Here is a 22,644-nt window from a genome sequence, read left to right as displayed (position 1 = left end):
TTTAAACTTAACACTTCTTTCAACTTGGTTTTCTGTCACTATATTAACTAAATTCCCCTCAGTTATTAGTAGGAACTCAAGTTTTCCCTCTTGGGACTTTATTTCATTGAGACGGTCATCCACAAAGAAGAAATGAAAATGTCATCTTATGTCAGAAACTAGAGCTAACTTTGATTATCTTGCTAGATATTATTTGTATTCTCACTGAGACCCTCTCTGTGTTGAATATCTGTGCTCTTCAGTAGATTTCCAGAGGCAGAGAACTAAGTATTCTGATTAACTGAGAACTAACTTTTTAGCAAATTGCTTTGTCACGCTGGAACCCATTTCTCAAAATCTCAGATCACTTCATAGGCATGATCAGTGACGTTCTTCCTATTATTTGTGCTATTGGCTAAAACTTGAAGCTGAGGTCAAAGTCAAACTCTTAAGGGTCATTTAACTTCATTGTATTCCTTGATCTTCTATTGTTAACCCCAGTTAGGCATCACATAGATGTGGACCCTTTTTCATAAGAAATAATGAATTAGGGCTAATTCAGCATCACAGATGAGAAACCAGTGCAAGATTTGTGCTGCATTAATGATGGGCTAGACACAAGATTAGTACAAATACAGATACTTGGAGGGAGGATATGAGCAGTATTTTAGAGTTTCAGAGTATAACCAGCAGTAGGTCTAACAGTAGAACTGAGGCTTCTTGATTTTTAGTCTGGTTTTAGGAGTACTTATTTGTAGCACAATGTAAAATGTAGTTTGTTTTATATCTCTGAATCATTATTGGAGAAATTTATGGACCAGGCCTGTGAGCTATTCATTACCCATCTTTTGTCTCTTAATTTAATAATTTAATCTCTAATAATGAGCTTTTCTACTTATAGAGTCTCTCTGAGAAGTCAAGGAAGGTATTCCGAATATTCCGGCAGTGGGAATCTTTATGTTCATCCTGAAAATATTCTATCCACTTCCTGAAGAGAACAGAATGAGAGCAACTTTTTGAAAAATAAAAGTATGAATTCCCTTTTGGTCATCTAATCCTGTTTTTCTACATTCTGGTTTAATCATAAGGAACCCCTGCCTTAGCAAAGACTTTAAATATGAATCATTTGTATCTGCCTGAGAAAAAACCCATTTCCATTTGGAGATGTGGAAAGGGTGAAATACCAGCAAGCCTGGTTCTGTTAAAGGAATGTGGGATTATGAAACTAGATGGAAGGTGAAGGACATAGGCACTCATTGCAGGGTCTTAGTCTGGGACAGCATATTGAGGATTCTTATATCCCAGGAATATGACAATATGTGTTATTAAAATATTTCTAAGATTCTTATTGCTAGAAGACAATCTCCCCTTGCCCACTGCCTACTGAGCCGATAATATAGGATGCAGAGACTGAGAAAACTTCAGTGGAATAGTGAACAAAGTCAAAATTTTGGTTTTCAAATTGGCTGCAAAGCCTAAAATTTATTTGTAATTCCAGCAAAAGAGGTATAATCTTTCTTTTGTCAGAGGCAAGATAATTTTCATTATGTCACCAGGAGATCTTCTGGTGTGTTTTTTAATAAGCTGATAATTTTCTCTGTTCATCTTGATAATAATAAAATAAGAGAATATACAAGGGGTGGAAGGAGAAGAGGTCTCTTTCCAAGTGCCTTCTAATGTATGCTCTCCCCAATTGAGGTTCCCCAAGGCTCTTTCATTGCTGATGGGGAACATGAGTCTTCTTGGTGGTGAATAGGGACCTTAAATCTGTCCCATCTAAATAAGACTATTCATTGACAAAGTGACCATAGCCTATGGAAGGCTAGAAAATAACTATTCTCTGACATGACATATTTTCTTTTGTTAACTAATAGGTTTGTTTTATAACTCACTTCTTTTATACTGAATTATTTTAAAGAAAGTAACAGAATTCACAATATTCTACCCATAAATACTGTACTTTATCTCTAAAAAATAGAACATTTTTCCTATATCATAACCCCCCAAAATTAATAATTCCTTAATATTATCTAATACTCAGTCCATTTTTTAAATTCCTAATTATTCCCAATGTTTCTTTACATCTGATATGTCCATACCAGGATCATGGATTTTATGTCTCTTTAAAATCTAAAGGACAGTCACTTTTTTCAAACATTTCAGATTTTAAATTTGTCATTATTCTATCCTGATTTTTAAGAGTCAGTAGTGTTGATAGCTCTTAAATTGAGCCTTTGTCAGTGGATGAGGCCAAATAAAAGCTATTTCTAAGTTATTTTTCTCAGCTTGCTCTTTTGTCTTTGACTGTAGTAGATGGCTTTTCTTGTTCACTGCCAATCTCCATGGTCCCCTTACACAGAGACTAATGGACAGCTCTCTGGTGTTTACAGAAAGGGAACTTCTGGCCTAGTGTGGAAAGCCATTTGCTGACTGGTAACTAAATGAATTAGAAGTCTGCTTTCTAGAAGTTTGTAACTGCCAGATCACAATTTCTTAGAGTAGTATAGAGGTATTAATACAGAGTGTTCAAATGGACTACAAGCCTCTAAGATTCAGGCTAGAATAATGTTGATTTTTTTAAGTCTTTCCACTATAATATTTAATTTATACCCCACCTCATAGTATTTACATTTCTTTAAAATAGGCAAAGCTCCATGAGTTTTCTTTGTTTTTGTTTGTTTGTTTTATCATAAATGGAAATAGATTGGGACAGACAGTGTAATTCAAGAAATGTGTGAGGCACTATGCAAGCCTTAATATAATGGAAAAATGAATGACTACCTCAAAAAGTTTATAGTCGTAGCTGGAATACACACACATTTATACATCAGTGCTTCACAAGACAAACAGTGCTATATATTTTAGGAGAAATCTAGAAGAGGAGGAAGTTAATTCTGAGGTTCTGAATGAGTGGGTGATACGGGCTGTATTAGAACATACAGGACAGGGACCTCGTCTGTCTTGTTTGTAATCCCAACACTTAAAAGGCACGTGGTAGACACTTAATTAAAGAAAGACATTTGTGGCTAAAGGAACATTGTTAGCAGATGAGCAGGGTGTAGGACAGAACAGAAAGCAGATATTTTGCTGTGGCTAGAGCTTTACGTTAAGAAATAGAAGAAAGCATAAGAGAGTAGAAGTTGGGACACATTGGAGCCTTCTTGTTATACTGAAGAGTTTGCATTTGTTTCTGTGGGGCAAGAGAAGTAATTGGAAGAATTTTTGAGCAGGGAAATGACAGTTGTGTTTAAGAAGAAAATTCTGGTGTCTGTATAGCTTATATTAGGGGAGACAGGAAGACTTTAAGGAATGTATAAGGGCGGTGGCCATGGCAGTGGAAGTGGGATGATTTGATAGAATGTCAGTGATGACTTCAACATGATTGATTTGGGCATAAGAAAGAAATGAGAAATCAAAGATGATCTTGACATTTCTGGCCTAAATAATCAAGATAGAGAACTGAATTTTATTTTTAACAATGAGTTGAGCCATATTTGAAGATACCAATCTAGAAATGGTGTTCAAAAGTTTGAAATATGAGGGGTTGGTTTACTAAAGTTGAACTTATTGCTTCAAATGGTCAGAATTTATAGAGCCACGTAGAATGAAGCTATCCACCTACTTCTCACAAAATACCTCATGTGGCCTATTTAACAGTATACCAGAGGGCTCGAGTATAGTGGTCAGACTGGTGAATATGCTACTAAACTCGAACAAGTATACTTTGAAACAGAAATGGTATATTCTTAGTGGATTGATCTCATGAATTTCATTTCCCAAAGCATCTTTTCTCTCATTCTTCTCTGGTTTGTTACTTCTAAACAAGTTTTTGGTTTGGTCTTTCTAGGTACCCATCTTCCTGATTTGATCCTTTATTTGTTTTTTTTTTTTCTTTTGGCAGATTTCTTTAAGGAAGATAATTGCCTAAAAGTTCATTTTTGCTACTTTACCATCCACAGTGGTAGGGTTATAAGTCAGCATTCTGAGGAATTTTCCCGCTTTTATTAGCCATACACATTGGCATATAAGGATGCTATAATAATCTCCATATTAATTGCCTTCTGCTTTGTCTCATTATATAAAACTTCCAACTCCTTCCTCTCTGCTTCCCAGGTCAGAACTTTCTTTTGCAGTCCTTGGTCCCAGCGATCAGGACAGGTGGTAGAGTCTTGACCCCCTGCTCTTCAAGGCTCTTCAGACTCATTTATTTTGGCCAACTCCCTAGCCGTCAGATTCTCCTTTCACTATTTTTCTGTATAAGGCCTCCACATTCTGTTTTGTTTTAACAAAGGTTGCATTTTCGTATGTTGTTTTTGTTTTTTACCGAAAAGAAGACTGAAGCTCAAAGTTATTTAATAACTAGCTCTTAGTCATGTAGCTAGAATGTGGCTGAGCTGCTCTTAAATCCATGTTCCCAACCCTTCTATTCTTTCGTTGTAATACAGCTGGAAGTATCTTTCAGCACTGTGATTCTGTGATCTCGCTTTCCCAAGCAAAGTTGAGATCTGCCTCTCACCACAGACAGGAATAATCTTGCAACTGCTCATGGGATACTGGTATTCCAAAATGAGTCTTTTTCTGTTTTGTTTGTTTGTTTAAATTTTAGCCAACTTTAATAGACTTAGCAGGTAGAACACTCTCGCTGGGGGCTTTTCTCGTTTACTCATAAACTATTAGAACAGTCATGACAGCCCTAAAGCCAGCTTTTAAATCCCTTCCACTCTGTTCCATTTTAGCAACAAAAACAGCTGCATGTGCAAACATTTCCTCCTCCTCACTTTTCCTTTCTATTTTTAGGCTTATTCCTATTCTGAGTTTTCTTTGGCTTTATATAGCTATTATCTGGGTATTTTGAACCCTGCCCTCAAAAGTGAATACTGCAGTTGAGCCCTTTAATTAGAGATCATTCATTCCATCTTTATCCTGTGTTCTTTTCTCTTGTTGCTCCTTGGCTTAAGTTGTGGTGGTTATTATCTCTTTCCGCAGTGCCTCTCTGGTTATATGGCACTGACTACTCTTGCTATGCTGTCATGTAGCTGAAGCCAACTAGGAAGAGAGGGAAAGGGAGACATACAGAGGCCTCTAGACAGGACTTGCAGGTCATGGAGGCTTGGTGGTTTATCCAAAGGTTCAGAGCATTTGTAAATGTACTTTTCAGCTTTCTGTACTCACTTCAATCAAATGTGTATCAATATGATAGTAAGCAGATATGGTGGAAAATTGACTGTTTCCCACAGTGGGTCAGTAACAACCTTCAAGACAGTGGAAATAAGATCATAGAATGTAAGATCTGGAAGGGACTCTTGAGACTTGAGATTTACCTCCAAGTACCTCTCAGTTCTCATGAGGAAACAAAGGTCACAAAGGCAAGAAAACCTTGTTTAGGTTCCTTGGTCATTTCTAGCCAATCTTGTCCAGCCTAACTAGAACTGAAGCAGAAGAAACAGCATCTGAGAGTATCTTGGTGGAAGGGTGGACATTTTGGCCATTTTGAAATGATAATGAAGCAAAGAATGCAGCTGGAGTCTTCCTCTTAGTGAGATGTGAAAGGCAGAAGAGAGAGGAACAATCTTGAGTAGGAGAACTCCAGAAAATTGATTTTACTACTACTAATAATAGCTATCATTGCCGAGTATATACTATTTTCCAAGCACTTTACATATATTATTTTATTTAAGTTTATAGCAATCCTATAATGTAGGTACTATTACTATCCCTATTTTGCAAATGAGGAAGCTGTAGCATAAGTTAACTACCTTACTGTAGCTCACAGAGCTGGTGAGAGAGTCAGGATTCAAATTCAGGCCACCTCGCCTGCCTATAAAGCCTATGCTCCTAACACTATATTATTCTACCTACTAACTGAGAATGTAGTTCAAAAGAGGAAAAGTTCTATGCATGAAGATGTTTAATACAATGTTATTTGGAATAAGTTGAAAATAAAAACATCTAACGGTTGATAATATGTAGAATATCAGTGTGGGATATAATTTAAACCATTAAAATCATAATTATAATGATTACATAACAGTATGAAAGGTGTTTGTGATATATATGAAAACAGTATCAAGCAAACAGTACAATATCCCTGTGATTTATTTAACCATGACTAGAAGAAAACTTGAGGGAGAATATGGAAACAGCCAGTGTATTAAAATGAGGATAATTTTCTTAGGATTTTTTTTTTTTGGCACACTACTGTTTGTACAATGAATTAAAAAATTGATTCCTTAATTTTTATAATAATTCTATAAACAGTACTCTGTAGATGAGCAAAGATTTCTGATAACTTTATGCTCCTGTCCTTTTCCAATGTCTAAAAGTTTTTGTACTTCATTTTTCTCCTGTTCTTTTCATATGCCTATGTAAGAAACAATAGAGAAATGATAGCAGTGACATTAAGATAGAATAATAGTAAAGCTTTACCTCAAAAATTGCAAAGTAATATATTGCTTAATTTTTGTAAATGCTTTGCTTTACATACGAACAATTTAGAAACATTTTTGTAGCTTGCTAGTTCATGTTGAGTATTAAAGAAGGTTTATTTTTCACATTTATAGCCTGGACAGGAAAGGTACCTGATGTATGTCACATAGTGAAAATAGTAGGACCTCTGCCCTCTTTTTTTCCCTTCCAGTCACCATCAATCTGTTTTTACCCCAGAGAGGAATTTAATTAACCCCTTTTCTGAGCTGAGTCTTATTCATAATTGTCAAAAAAGAAATGGCTACTTCTCCTGCTACCAGTCTTTTATGGATATAGAGCAAGGCCACTGCTTGAATTCTGTCCCCTTAATCTTTCTAATCTGGAACATTATTCATCATCCTTTTTCCTTCATGTTGACTTGTGTGTTTGTCTGAGACTCGGTGTCGTGGTCCTGGTCTTCCATGAGCTTAACTTCCTCCTTCTCTGATATGAGAAGAAAATGGATGTGAAAGCATGAGTGGGAACCTTTCTTCTGTAGATCCAAGGAAATTAGATGTTAAGTGAAATGGAGCTTAACCAGATGTTAGGTGACTAGAAAATCTGCCCTTCTAATGCATCAAGTCTCAGGGAGCTTGGACTAAGGCTCAATTATCTGGCATTATGGTCAAGCAGTAATGCCAGCAATACCTGCCAAAGCCACTAGATGCCGTCTGTGTTCCACATCTCTGACTTCCTTACCTAGACAAAATTACAGTAAGACAAGATAAAACTTGCCTCTCTACTTTAATTACTAGCAGATCAACAGAGGCAAACAATACATTACTTACTTTTTCAAATGGCTTATTCTCATTTGCAGTGTCATTCTTATTTTGTCCTTATTTCATTGCAGGTCTTGTCTCCCAACCAGACTTAAGCTCCTTGAAAGCTGAAACTGTCTTATTTCTCCCATAGGCTAATACAGTGATGAAAAAAGAGACAGACTGAGAGCATCAAGATAGTCGGTAGGGAGAAAGAAACAAAGAATAGATATTTATTGAGGAACCAGACAAAAAAAAAAAAAAGTCTTACTAAATTTAAGGTTGGAATTAGGATCCTGTGTCCAAGATTAGAGGTCTGAGTAGTAAGGACAAGAACCACATTGAATGGAAATTCAGCTGAAAGAGGAAACCCAGGGGAAGATAAGCCATTTGGCAGTCGTATTGGCACACATGAAGAGTGTCAAAGCAACACCCCTGAGGGGTTTCCTCATGCCTGGTGACAGTACCAGCACTTAGGGCTGGGTCACCCTAGGGCCATTCTGCAAAGTTAGTCAAGCCACTAGTGAAGCTGTGAGGGATGTTCATGGGGGCACAGGCCAGAGCAGTGTGTCACCATGGCCACAGCACAGTCCGAACCTAGCAAATGACCCCTTTCTTTGGAGGATTCTAAAGCCTATGACTAACGCTAATTAACCCTGAATCATGGCAGCATGGAACACAAAAAGGTCATTATCTTCACTGAATTGAGTGGGGAAACTGAGGTGTGGAGTGGGGAAGCAGATTTGCTCCATTAGTCACTGGCACCAGGCCATGAATTATCACTGCCTTGCTCAAATGTCCATGAAGCTGCCCTTGACAGTCAGAAGTAAACACATCAGCTGGGCTGTACAGAGGAGGGGGAGGGGCCTTTCCACAATGCTGTTTCCATGTGTGTAGAGCCATAAAACAAGGAACTCAGAGTTGCAAATACTATACGGCCTAACCCCCATGTTCCATGCTGAGGAATCTGAAGGCCAGAGTGGGGAAGCAACAGCCAAGATCATACAGTGGTTATTGTGGCTAAGCCAGGTCTAGAATACTGAGATTTCATGTTGATTCCTTCTCTTGCATCGCTGCAGAAAAAAATGTATTGTATAAGAGTTAAGAGCACCAACTCTAGATGGGTGGCCTGGGTTCACGTCCTGAATTCATTGTTGGCTAGCTTTGTACTTTTGATCATTACTTAATTCCTCGGTTTATTCATCTGTAAAATAAAGATAATACTACTACCTATATCATAGGGATATTTTGAGAAGTAATACATTTGACATGCTTAGAACAGTGGCTGGCACGCATGAGTGTTCAGTAAATTTTAGCTATTTCTTTTAGTAGTATTTAAGTAAGGCAAGTTTGATAGTCCTCAGCTCCACACCTGAACACTCAGCCACCCTACTGGCTTAAGCCCAGTCATCTCTCTGGCCAAATTTCTCCAGTTTGCCTCATCTTTTTTTTTTCCCTTAAACTTTTTATTTTGAAATAATTTCAAACTTTCAGGACAGTTGCACAAATAATACGAAACTGACACAGAGAACTCCAGTGTACCAATCTGTGATACCCAGATCCACCAATTTTAACATTTTACCTTATCATTTTACCTGTCCATCAATCTATCAGTCATTCTATCTCTCCATTTTCTAAACAGAGTAGATGGTATACATCATGTTCTTTGAATACAAAATATGTCCATGTACACTTCCTAAGAAAATTGCCTAGTCTGTTGTCCCTTGGAAGGGAGCACTGAAACAGTAGGAGTTGGAATCAGGAGAAAGAATCACATATCAGAATTTCTTCACTGTATTGTCCTTGCTCTGAATAGGACTCTTAGTCCAGCAGCCTCATTGACGTCATCAGTCAGTACAGGTGCCATTGCCTCTGCTCCAAGCCAAGCTTTAGAAGCCACAGGAAGCATCTTGAGCAACAAGACACAAACCAAGATAACCACATTCCTGCCAGTCTCCTTCGGCCTTGAGTGCCCACCCTCAGGAGGTGATGGTACAATGATGACAGGAAAGCTAATAACAGTCATCACCCTGATGGGTTGAAAATACAGGCTTGTTTGTTCAGCAGTTTACCTGAGTCATCCCTCCTGTAGTCTGCAGCCACCTGGGCCTGGAGCTGGACCAGCAGCCTGCCAGAAGTCTAGAACTCCTTCTGCACACTGAACCCGGCTAGTGCCAGAAATTCCTGCTTTTCTCAGAAAGTGAGTGAAGGCAGTTTGGCTCCATGAACATAGCTCTATGCAGAGTGGAGAGCCTGTCAGGACAAAGGCCCATTCTGGAGTAAGCAGAATGAGAGCTGGGTCTCAGAATCTTTGGAAAAGTCCTTTTCCTAGATCAGAGATGAAGCTAAAAGGTAGAGAAGGGAGAAGGCAGCAGCTTGCTTCTCTCCTCCATCCCACCCCCATGCCACTGTACCATTCACTGTTACCCTGGTACTTAGGGCATCCCAAGCCCAAGTACTCCCTAGGCCAGCCTCATGGGTCAGTAGTGATCTGGGCTCAAGTCCTACTAACTCAACCTAAGATTTTTCCAAAGTAAAATGAGGAAGAAAATAGGTGCTGTATTTCACAGTAAAAAGTTTTTAAAAATAGAATTTGAAAATACTTTTTTAAAAAAAAAGTGTGAATGAAAATCCCCTGCTCCTTTTCTGACTCAGTGGGTAAAGGAAACATGGATATAAAAAGGGAAAAATATGGGACACCTTCTGTGGAATGGGAAGAAGAGGTTTACATCCTGGAGGTGATTTCCACAATAGGGACCATCTGTGGTGCAACTGATGCGGGGGAACCTGTAAGGCCCTGGGGCACCTGTGGGTGAGGCAGGAAACACAGGGAATACTGTTTCAAGGCAGTAATCCCATAGGCATGGAAGTGTGGCTCTCCTCCTCTAAGAAAGAGAGTTAAAGAACCCCATAAAACTAACTGCTAGCCAAGTGGCCAGCTTCTCTGGGTGACCTGAAAGGGCAATCACATCAGGCCCTACCTCCCTGAAGCTGTAGCTATTGCTTGTCTCATCCCCCCGCCCCCCCCCCACCCCACCTCTCACCAGAGCTCCCTAAGTAATGAGAGGCAGTGGCTGTAGCACCCTTTGCTAGCAATATTTACCCCATTAAAAGCCTCAGTACTCCTGCTGCCACCCATTACCCCTTGCACCTTCTGGTTGGGCAGGAAGTAAGGCTGACAGCAGGATATCCCCAGAGGGAAAGGAGGGGCTGGAGGGTGGAGGAAGACCTAGTTCTGGCCTTGCTGACTAAAACATGACCTCAGTGTCATAAAGGCTGGCTTTCTGGTTAACCTACCAACCTAGGGTGACTCCCAACTCTGATCTGTAAGACAGCCTTATAAAGGATATTATGGATCTTGCTGGACAGGGAGCAATCATGGCCTTTATGTAGCTGAGGTCAACCAGGGATGGGCCCCAGCACACATCATTAAAAAAAAAAAGAAAGCTTTGTGGCTGGATTCCCCCAGGATAAAACCTGAATCCAGTGACTCCAGAAGTCAGAAGACTCTTCATCACCATATATTTGGGGAGGGGGATGTGGGCAGAAGGGGATTGGGACCTGTGGTCTAGTAAGTAGTACTGTGGTCATGAAGATGATATGACAGTTTAAAAATGGTGCTGTCTTAGAAAACTTGGGATACACATCTATGTACAATATATCCAGTTCTCAGCACACAGGAGGCAGTGTAGTCCAGGACATGGGGAGGCCTGGAGCTGGAATAAAGAGCGTGGTTGTTCCAGTGCCCCAGCTCAGCCATTTTGGTGATCTTGGGCAAGCCTCTATCAGTCCAGTGGGAATAATATCTCATATCTCAGCTGGTTCAGAACAGCTCACTAATGTTCAGAATATGTTGTTAGGTTGAATTATGTACCACCCCCCACCTCCAAAAGTTCTTAACTCCATTCCTGTGGGTGTGAACCCATTGTAAATAGGCATTTTTTAAGATGTTATTTTTATTGAGGTCTGGCCAACTTAACCAGGTTAGGCTTTATGTGGATTACAGGATTTATAAACATTGAAATTTCAGACAGAGAGAGAGCCATGAGGAGAAGCTGGAAGTCAATGCAATCTGAAAGAGAAAGGAGAAAATGCCATCATGTGCATTGATTGCCATGTAACAGAAAAGCCAGGGACTCAAGGATAGCTGGCAGCCAACCCTAGAAGGCCACAATCTTCAGGAAGAAAGTATCACCTTGCTGATGCCTTGGTTTTGGACTTCACCTATTTCCAAAGCTGTGAGCCAATAAATTCCCATTTTTAGGCCAATCCATTGTATGGTATTATTTTAGCAGCTGGGAAACTAAGATACATGCCAAGGAGATTTTGGAAAAAGTTTAAAGCTCTATCAATGATGATGATGATGATGATGATGATTGATGATTGATGATTGATGATGATGATGATGATGATGATGATGATTGATGATGATGATGAGTGCGTATGTAAGAGAGAGCAGTGGAAAATCAAGGACCAAGGAAGAAGTCCCTGAGAAATCACAATGAGGAGCTCCTGAGGCTGTGGGTTGGAGGAAAGAGGGGGGCCAGATGGTGGCCTGGACAGAGAAAGTTCTTTCCATCAGCGGCTGACATTTCCCCTTGCATGACTCCTGCAGGCCTGCAGTCAGTGCCAGGGCCTGCCAACTGAAGAACAGGATGTTTGGGCTCCAGGGTTATATCCCATCTCTGAGAGCCTGCTGAGCCAGAAGCAAGCAGCCAGAGGCTTGCAGATTGTTATGATGGCCAAGACTGGCACTGACTCTTCAGAACAGGTCACTACTTCAAGGTTTTTGCCCCATCCTAGGCAAGTAAGATGAAAGCCTTTGAGAATTCTTTCTGCTTCTTGTCCCCTCCACTGCTCGAGTGGGATTTAGTGATACCCAGAGTCCCCAGATCTTCAGGGGAGTTCCAAAGGAATGCTTTACATAGGCCTACAGTCCCGGCTGTCATAAACAGGCACCTTGGGCATTTCACATCAGGTTCAGCTCCCACTGGCTAGCATCACACACCCCTAAACTACTTGGAGTAGCAAAAGCTGCCATTGCTCTGAGTACCCTACGAAGTTGGGGTTCCTATCTTTGTGGGGACTATAACCCCCTCCCCAATTTGGTGTCGCATGCTGTCAGTGCATCCCAAAGCTGAAGTTCACCCTAAAGCGTCTTGACTCCTTGGAGCCATGAAACATCAAGAATCCCCATTTCACTGTGTGATTTTGAAAACCTTGTGTCTGATGCTCCTTTTATCCAGGGTATAGATGGATGAGTAAAACAAATATGGATTAAAAATAAATAAATAATAGGGAAGATAAGGGGTAAAATAAATGGGGTAGAATGAAATACTAGTGGTCAATGAGAGGGAGCAGGGGTAAGGGGTATGGAAAGTATGAGCTTTTTTTTTTCATTTTGTTTCTTTTTCTGGAGTGATGAAAATGTTCTAAAAATGATCATGGTGATGAATACACAACTGTATGATATTGTGAGCCATTGATTGTACACTGTGTATAGACTGTATATGTGTAAAGGTTTGTCAATAAAAATATTTTTAAAAATAATCTCCATTTTATGAGAAGCCATTTTTTATCTTTGCATATTTACAAGATATGTTTTATTACTTTTTTCTGAAACAAAGGAAGAAGGAGCCCTAAAGATATACTGAAAACTTTTCAGTGAGAAGTTGGTTTTGACTGTTACCTTAAACTCATTGAAAATCTTGGAACCCATTTTCAGTTTCAGTAAGGCACATTACCTAACAGTATGACAAATAAATGATAGGAAGTATGCAATTGAGCATTGAAAGATGTGAAATCGTGTAAAATAGTCTGATCTCTCAGAACTTCTACTGCTTCATCCCCTGCCCCCTACCCCCCGCCTCCTGCCCCCACCCCACATACATTTTTCCCAGGACACAGCACAATGCGTGGCCCAGAGAAGGTACTCAGGAAATCCTTGTTGAATGAATGAACAAATACATGTTTATAGTTAGTATTGGAGTTTGGAGGCAGAGCTAGCTTACACCCTGCTGTGGGGATGAGGTATTCCATTCTGGTCCCTTGAAGGACCCTGGAAGGGGTCTGGGAGACATGAGTGGAAGGGGAAATTACCTGAGGACGGGAAAGAGGAAATTTGGGGCTATGTTCAGGCTAAGAAATGAAGATGGAGACTGTGTGACCCCATCAAGTCTGTGGCCTGACTTTGATAGCATTAGGAAAATATTGATACAAAATACATTTCTACCTTACTTGATATTCTCAACATGGAACAGGTAAATGAGAGAACTTATATGCAAGTGCTTGGGTTTATTTTTATTAAAATAAGAGTAACTAACCTTGTATGGTCCTTTATGATTCACGAAAACCTTGCACAAAGGATTGAAACTTTGGCTCCATTATGCTAACATGTATGTTAGCGAAGAAAGTTAGATTTGTTTGTTTTTAAAATAGGACTGATTTTATTTTAGGAACTTATCATCAACACAATTTGCAGGTAGGCGCCTTACCCCAGCTACCCCTTGGAATCTCAGCTGCAGAGCCACGCTACAGCTATGGGGATTTCACACACCTGAGCCAGACCTACACGTGTCACCAAATTTAGGATTTCTTTATTAACTATTTAATAATGCCATACATTTTTACAAAGTTATATTGTTTGTTTGAAACATCTGTTTACATTCCACATTCCAATAAAATTGTATTGGTATTGGTTAAAAGCAAAACAAAGCAAAAAATCCTTGCACGTTCAGTGTCTCGTCTGATCCTAGCACTACCCTAAAGAGATAGGTCAACAGACAATCTACACTTACTTTTACAGATAAATTAAGGCTCAGAATTGCTGAGGTAGTAGATGGAGCCAGGATTCAAACCTAGGTCTATCCCATTCAGAGATACTCTTTCCATTATATTTTACTTTTTATTGATTGAGATAACACTATTACAGGAAATTAAGGGAAAAGGTACTTTTGACAACACTTTGTAAAACATGAAACTTTCTGTATACCCCAAATATTTTTTTAATTGAGGTAATAGAGGCAGTGCTACTGCTGGTCCATATGAAGTCCATTTAGGAGAACATGGGTTGCTTGTGTAGTGAACAGCCTGCCCAACTTATATGGTCAATTCTTGGGGATGAGGGGAGCATTGCATGAGCTTTGAAGTAATAACATCTGGGGTTTAGATCCAGTTCTGCCCCTATTAACTTTTCAGCATAAAGCAAATCATTTAGCCTCTCTAAACCTCAGTTTGTACATGTCTAAAACTTAGTGATCATTATCCTGTTACCTTCATCACTGCATTATGAGATATAAGTGAAGTAAGATACTATATGAATATTATTGTTTTACAAAAGAGGAGAGACTCACCCAAAGTCGTAGTCAGTTATTGGCAGAACCAGAACTCAAATCCAGATCTTCTGGCTTTAGTTCAGCTATCCTTCTGTTATACTGCATTAGATATAAACAGTTCATCTAGACACTAACTGGTTGCTTGGCCTTTTGCTCTTGTTTTGTTTTCTGGTGGGGGAGATGTGAGTTGTGTATAAGTATTTGGAGGCGTGTGTGTGATGGTGGATATATTTCCCTACGTTTTCTAGTCTAGTGGACTATTTACCATTCATTGTGCTGGTTTGAAACTGTTGCGTACCTCAGAAAAGCCATGTTTTTATCCTGATTCAGTATTGCTGGGTGGGATCTTTTTTTTCGCATGGGCAGGCTCCGGAAATCGAACCCGGGTCTCTGGCATGCAGGCAAGTATTCTGCCACTCAGCCACTGTTGCCCGCCCAGAGTTGGATCTTTTTTATTCTTTCCATGGAGATGTGACACACCCAGTTGTGGATGGTACTTTTTGATTAGGTGGTTTCCATAGAGCTGTGTCTCCACCCATTCAAGGTGAGGTCACGTATGGAGCCCTTTAAGAAAGAACCAGTTTGGAAAAAGCATCAGTGCCGACAGAACCCAAACAGCTGGAGAACTTTGGAGATGCAGAAGAAAAATGCCTCCTTATGAAAAGCCTTATGAAATGAGGAAAGAAAAGCCCACAGACACACCACGTGCCTTCCCAAGCTGACAGAGGTGTTCTGGAAGACATCAGCCTTTCTTGGGTGAAGGTAACCTCTTGTTGGCTTAGTTTGGACATTTCGGTGGCCTTAGAACTGTAAACTTGCTCTTAATAAATTCCCTTTTAAAAAGCCACTCCATTTCTGGTATATTGCATTCCGGCAGCTTTAACAAACTAAAACATCACACTAGTATCCAATTTCAATTCTTCCTAGCAGAACCCAGATGTTCTTGGATCCAGGGATAGGCTTGTTTATCTTACTCTCAGCTTTAGGTAAGGGTTATACAGTCACATACCCATTGAGAGTGTGTATTTACTCTGTGTGGCTTGCTCTCAGCATACTAACAATCAGTGTGTTCTAGTATTGTTTGGTCAGAGAGAGAGGTGAAACAGAGATAGAGAGAGAGTTACTGAGAGAGAGACAGAGGCAGGGATGAATGGGCATTCCTCATGTGGGCTTCCAGGCTAGGATTTTGCAGGGTGGGTATCAGAGTACCTGCACATTCTGGGTCTAGCTTACTCTTTGCTCAACAAAAGGTAACTGTTGGTTTTGGGTCTGAGCTGGGTGAACAGTTGTACACCTTATCGAAAGGAGAAAGGTGGAGGGTGGCACATATCTGAAGGGGAGTCAAGAGTTTTAATTTGACCACTGTTAAGTAGGAGATATTCATTAAAAATCCATGGCAAGACATTAAGAAAGCACCTAGGGTCCTTGCAGATGCCACCATCAGCCACTGCAGTCCCCCACCAGCAGCCACGGTCAACCCCACTGTGTTCTTTGACATCACCTTCAACAGTAAGCCCTTGGGCTGCATTTCCTTTGAGCTGATGGCAGACAAAGTTCCAAAGACAGAAGAAAATTTTCATGCTCTGAGCACTAGGAAGAAAGGATTTGCTTATAAGGGTTCTGCTTTCAGAAGATTATTCTTAGGTTTATGTGCCAGGGTGGAGACTTCACACACTGTAATGGCACTGGTGGCAAGTCCATCTATGGGGAGAAGTTTGATGATAAGAAATTCACTCTGAAGCACGTGGGTCCTGGCATCTTGTCCATGGCCAATGCTGGACCCAACACAAATGGTTCCCGGTTTTTCATCTGCTCTGCTAAGACTGAGTGGTTAGATGGCAAGCATGAGGTCTGTAGCAAGGTGAAAGAGGGCATGAATACTGTGGAAGCCATGGGCACTTTGGGTCCAGGAATGACAAGACCAGCAAGAAGATCACCATTGCCATCTGTGGACAAGTCTAATAAATTTGATTTCTGTAGCCCAGGAGAGCATCCCACCTTTCCTGGTCTGCCTCGGTATCCTGTCATTGTGCTCTCATTGCAGTTCTTTGGATTCTACATTATCCTCCCCCTTTCAAGTCTAGCTGGATTACAGAGTTAAGTTTATGATTATGAAATAAATTAGACAACCAAAAAGAGAAAATAAAACACCTAAAATCAGGGGGGTCATCATTCTGTTCTATTTTTTAATATGTATAACGATTTCCATAATAAAAATTAAAAGTAAATGTGGAGTCCCAGGAAGAGGCATGTAGGGGTAACACCCCATTTATGGGTTTTTGCTATAAAAGACATTAGAGAATTGGATTGGTAGCTAGAAGAGGACTTTGTTGTTTCAAGATAAAAGGTATTGCTACATGTTTGTTTTTTTAGGATTTTTTTTTTATGAGAGGAGTTGTGGGTTTATAGAACAATCATACATAATATACAGGATTTCCATTTCCCACCCTATTATTAGCACCGTGCATTGGAGTGTTACATTTTTTCAATTGATAAAAGCACTTTTTTTTTTTTTTGCATGTGCAGGCACTGGAAATTGAGCCCGGGTCTCCGGCATGGCAGGCGAGAACTAGGCCTGTTGAGCCACTGTGGCCCACCCTGATAAAAGCACATTTTTATGATTAAAACCTAGAATTTCAATTATAATTTTATAATTAGAACTTAGGATTCACTGTTTATGTTGTGCACTTCCTTGGGTTTTTTTAAAATTTCATTCTAGTGCCATATAGACAACCTAAAATTTCTCCTTATAATTGCAATAAAATATATAATTCAGTGCTGTTCATTATAGTCACAATGTTGTGCTATCATCGCCTCCATCCATTACCATCCATTACTATAGGATCTTTTTTCTAGTTCTAATTTGTATTCCAGGTCTTGAATTTTTTATTGTTTATTTTCATTTTTTGGAAAGATTTTGCTATTTTACTTTCTGTTCTTTTCCTTACTAGATAACTTCGTTCTGAAGACACCATGTTTGCCTATGGTCCTCATCAAGCCTCTCTCTAGGCTTTTACACTGATTTCCCAGGACAGTGTTGGCCCCATGCTGTGAACAGTGTCATCTTTCAAATATGTCACTTGTTCTAGCATATGCCTCATGGACACCACTTCCCTAGGTGTCGTTTGGAAGGCTGTACCACATGTTTGTATACTGATGGGTATTATCCAGTAGAGGTGGAAAAGGTGATAATGCGATGGAGAGAGAGGGGTTAACTGCAGGAGCAACATGTTAGAGTAGAAAAGAGGGAATAGTGGAAGATTGGTCTTGCTCCTCAGAGAGCCACAGGAGGCAACCACCCCTCTTCTGTCGATAGCTCATGTCTGGGTGTGAACCCTGGAAGTGCAGGGGCCATTTGCAACCAGCCTGAGGATAAAATCTGCTGAGGATGGCAAAATGGAGAGACTGAAGGAACCTAATGTCTCTGAAATTGTGGAGCCCCTTGATCGACCTACCGGAAGCCTGTCCTGCCCTTGAACTTGCTGTTATGTGCCATGATAAAATACCTCATTGTTCAAGCCAGTTCAGGTCAGATTGGGTTTGCATTTTTTTAAACTTTCTTTTGAAATGATTTCACTTACAGAAAAGAATAAAAGAATAGTAAAGGAAATATCCATGTACTTTACTCAGAATTATCAGCCTTTAACATTTTGCCACATTTGTTTTATAATTTTCTCTTTTTACACACACACATTTTTTTTCTTTCTGAACCATTTGAGAGTTGATTACATATTGCATGCCCTTTTATACTTTTTAAAATTTATTTATTTATTAATTTAAAAAAATTTAGCAAATGAACTAAAACATTAACATGTGATCATTCCGTTCTACATATATAATCAGCAATTCACAATATCATCACTTTGTTGTATATTCATCATTTCTTAGAACATTTGCATCAATTCAGAAAAAGAAATAAAAAGACAACAGAAAAAGAAATAAAACAAAAACAGAAAAAAAAGATTATACATACCATACCCCTTATTCTTTTATACTTTATACGCCTTAATACTTTAATGTATTTCCAAAGAACAAGGATATTCTCTTACATAATCATAGTGCAGTTATCAAATTCAGGAAGTTTAACACTAATGTGATACTTTGATTTCATCTTTAGTGTATACTCTAATTTTTTTTTCAATAGTCCTAATGATGTACTTTAAAGTTTGTTTTTTCTGGCACAGGATATAATCTAGGATGACATATTACATTTAGTTGTCATACCTATTTAGTTTCCTTTAATCTGTAACTATTTTTCAGTCTTTTTTTTTTCCCCTTTCCTGACATTTTTTAACAAGCCAATTATCTTACAGAATGTTCCTCTATCTGGATATACCTGATTTTTCTTGTAATCAGATTCAGTTACGCTTTTCTTTTCTTTTCCTTCTTTTTTTTTTTTTTTTTTTTTTTTTGCATTATATTATTTTTATTCTCTGTTGTATGGCCAGTGCCTAAAATAGTGCCTGACCTAGGACAGATGCTCAATACTTAGTATGTGAATAAATGCATGAAGAGTCCCAGATTTCTTCCAGGCTACACATTTGACTGGATTTCCTCATAGGTGATGTGCTGCCTTTCTCAGGGTAGCATACATGGTATCTTTTTGTGCCACACAATGTGACGTTAGTGTTAATCACTTATTTAAGGTGTCTGCTTTCTCTACTCTATGGTTTTTATCATTTTGCAATTAATAATTTGTTGAGAGTGCATTCATATCCAGTTCCTCATCAAACTTCCCACTCCAATTTAGCATCCACTGATGATTCTTGCCTGAATTTATGTTTTCTCTTGATGGTATTTTTGTTACTTGTAACAAAAAATGACTTCTAACCAACACAACTTATAAAATACTTGACATGAAAAATGCAACCTTATCCTTTCAAACTGAAGAGAAAAGGAAATGTTTGTATCTCTGGTCAGATAACCAGGGGCTCAGGCATCCACCTGCATGGGCAGCACAGGCAGGCCAGTTTCTCTCTAGCTGAGAATGAGTCTGGCATATCTGGGGACACAGAGAGCAATTGGACTACAAATGGGGACTCCAGGATAGCTCCCCTGATGAGCTCTTATTTGTTTTCTTTTAAAAAAGATTTTTTTCCCAATTTCTCTCTCTCTAGCCCAGATTTTTAACCCAGCTCTTCCCCTACATTTCCAACAGCCTGCTGGATATTTCCACTTGGATGGCTTGTTGTCATTCAAGCTCAGTGTGACTGACCAAAAGTCATTTCCCGTTTCCCTCATTGTAGTTCCAGTCATTGGGGCTGGAAATCTTGGAGGCATCATTGATGTGTGATGTCTCCTTCTCCAACATCTCCATCAATCCTCTTCAGATCCTGTGGCTTCATCCATCCTGCATATTTCCCAGCTTCACTTGTTTTCTTCCATATTTATTCTGCTCCGTGTACCACCCAGGCCCTCCTGACTCCGTGCTTAGATTACTGTCGGAGATGGCTCTGCCTCCGAACTTTACCCCATCTTGCCCATCCTACCTACACACCCTCCTGCCAAACTAACCACTCTAAAGTGCTGTGTAATCAAGCCACTGCCATTCTCAAATGACTCCCCATTATCTTTGGAATCAGACCTTTCACAGTCTGGTTTCAACCAACCTTTTTAAGTTTAAATCCCATGAGAAGGGTCTGCTCCAGCCAGGATGGCCTATGTATATTCTTCCTGAACAAACTGTATTCAGCCCAGCCTCCATGCCCTTGCCTTAATCCCAGGCATGGAATGTCCTTCCTTATATCTCTCTCTCATTAGAACCCATTTACCCTTTAAGACACAGGACTTATCCCAATCTCAAACCAGCTCACATGGTTCATTGCTCTGAACTCCTAGGGTATTCTCACTGCTTCAACTCACTTCTTTCTTATTCACATAGTATCTTGTAATGTTTCTACTCTGACATAGTGGATAAAAATATGGGCTCTGAAAAATTAAAAATTAAAAAACAAACAAACAAAGAATGAAGTCAGAGTCCCTGAGTTCAAATCATAGCTCTGCCATTTATTAGCTGTGTGACCTTGGGGGATTTACCTAACTCCTCTTTGCCTTATCCATAAGATGAGGTTATTACCATATGGGGTTTGACATGATGCTCAAGTGACAATAAAAAGTGCTTAGAACAATGCCTAACATATAGTAAGTGTTCAATATAATTGTTAGCTGTTTTTATCATCTTTCATGTTACTGTCTTTGTTAAAGATTAATAGATGTCAAGGGGAGGGGTCCAAGGTTTCCATAATCCTGATCCAGAAGCTTATTGCCTATGCATCTAGAGATGATCAAATTCAAGGAAATCAACTCATGGTAATAAAATTCACTGGACAGCAACCAGAATTCAGAAAGTCTCATGGAAAACCAAATGCATGCAAAAGTTTCCTTGGAGAGTGTGGGATCACAGACAATGGGTCAGGAAAATGATAAGTGCTGGGATTATTAGGAACTGGTGGTTTAGGTTTCACTTGCCCTCTGCAAGGGTAGCTTTCACTGCGGGGTACAGTGCTCAGGTAGAGATCTGTCACCAGAGATCACATGGATTAGTTTTATTCTTCAAGTTCCCTTTTTTCCAAATTCCAGGACTAGCCCAGGTATGATCCACCCACTTACCCTGACAGGACATTCTTTCTTTAGCTAAGTTTCAAAATCATTAATTCATTTATAAGTCCTTTTTGTTCTAGATCTGACTGAACACCTTTGAATGGTCTTGACGATTTCCCAAGTCTTCATCAGCAATACATTTGCAAACCTATTTCAAGGGGGAATACACTTGCATCTGGCTGAATATGTTCATTTTCATTTCTCCAAGTTCTGAGGATTCCTTAGTGGTGTGTGCAGTGCACAGTCTCCCATTACTGGTCATCAGTTCTATTATTACTTAGCATATCATTTCATTCATTCATTCAACAAGCATTTAGTAAGCATTGACCCTGAGTCAGGCATTTTGCTAGGTGCTAGAGATAAAACAGTGGGTAAAAGAGACCCCTGCTCAATCGCTTCTCGGCCTTTTGGCTAAGATCAAGTGTAGTATCTGTTCTTATCAGCTTAATATCTGATATGTTCCCTATCCGAGGACAATATATTAAATGGATTTTTGGAGCAGGGAGATGGAATAGGAGCTTGCTCCGTCCACTCCACGCATCGACCTGGTATTGCAGTACTTCCAGGAATGGTGCACCCCCTCCTCAATTGCGGTGTGAACTGACAGACTTGATTTTTCCTTGCTCTTCTGCTTTGCTTCTTTTCTTTACCAGACCGGGATGTCTACAGCTCTCTTCGTGTTTTTCCCCCTGAGCTGCATGTACAGTCATTTCTTCTTCGTCTCTTTCTTTCTTTTCTACTGACACGTCCTTTATTCGTGGTGATGGCCAACCCAAGTTTCACGCAAGTGGTAAATAAAAGCTAGGAAGTAAAAAAAAAAAGAGACCCCTGCTCTCCAGAGCTTACAACCTAATGGACAGAAGAAAAAGCAGTGAGACTGATTTTTCTAACATGCAGAATCAAGATATCCAAATGAATATTCTCCTTCAAAAGTCGAAACAAGAGATGATCGTTCACACACACACCATTCTAACAAAGTTGTGATTTCTCAGAAGGATTGTTCATTTCCTTTCACTTCTCTTGGGAAACAGCTGTTAGACAGAGCCTCTGACACATTATTTTGAATAACCTCTATGGAGGCAAAGCTGTGAGTTATTTGGAGATCTGACTTAGAAATTAAGTCTGGCAAATCATTTGTGTGATAAAACTAGGTAATAACATTTTGGGTAAAAAAGAAGTGATTCCTGGCCTCTGCACTTCTCCCTCAGCCCCCCAAAATAAAATAAAATAAATGTGACTCTCTGGAGACCGATTCTTGTCTTGCTCAAAAACTGTTTCTGGAAGCAACTCCAAAACCAGAGAGCTGAGAATGTTTCGAGCCACACAGGATCACTATTTAGCCTTCCAAAGTTGAAGACAACAGTTATTTGAATGTCAAGTTCCAGATGATGGTTGTGACACTCCACAACCTTTGCGTTCCTTTTAGACTAGAGATCCTGCGGTTCTACTTTTTGATTAAACAACAACAGCAACAGCAGTCTTCCAACTTCATAGTTATGAATTCCCAG

General features: G+C 39.6%; 1 protein-coding gene, 1 non-coding gene and 1 pseudogene across 5 annotated transcripts in view; all 3 read left to right on the top strand.

The window, feature by feature from the left end:
* The window catches only part of ZC3HC1 (zinc finger C3HC-type containing 1), a 61,754-nt gene extending 44,143 nt beyond the window's left edge, over positions 1-17,611 (top strand). For 3 of the 4 annotated variants that reach the window (XM_077130926.1, XM_077130695.1, XM_077130856.1), the window contains one exon: positions 881-12,752. In XM_077130926.1, the coding sequence (XP_076987041.1) occupies positions 881-949 (69 nt within the window). In that variant the 3' untranslated portion in view covers positions 950-12,752. Of the gene's footprint in view, positions 1-880; positions 12,753-17,487 lie in introns of those variants that run through there. The other variant, XM_077130779.1, reaches the window with a different exon arrangement.
* LOC143687291 (peptidyl-prolyl cis-trans isomerase A pseudogene) lies at positions 16,185-16,596 on the top strand (annotated as a pseudogene).
* Positions 17,612-21,527: 3,916 nt separating the features above from the next.
* Positions 21,528-21,718, top strand: LOC143653782 (U2 spliceosomal RNA). Its single transcript, XR_013161528.1, has one exon. It is a non-coding gene; the product is annotated as a U2 spliceosomal RNA (small nuclear RNA).
* Positions 21,719-22,644: the final 926 nt, after the last annotated feature.

Source organism: Tamandua tetradactyla, chromosome 1 (genome assembly GCF_023851605.1).
Source record: "Tamandua tetradactyla isolate mTamTet1 chromosome 1, mTamTet1.pri, whole genome shotgun sequence".
NCBI classification, from domain to species: Eukaryota; Metazoa; Chordata; class Mammalia; order Pilosa; family Myrmecophagidae; genus Tamandua; species Tamandua tetradactyla.
This window is presented reverse-complemented; position numbering and strand designations above follow the sequence as displayed.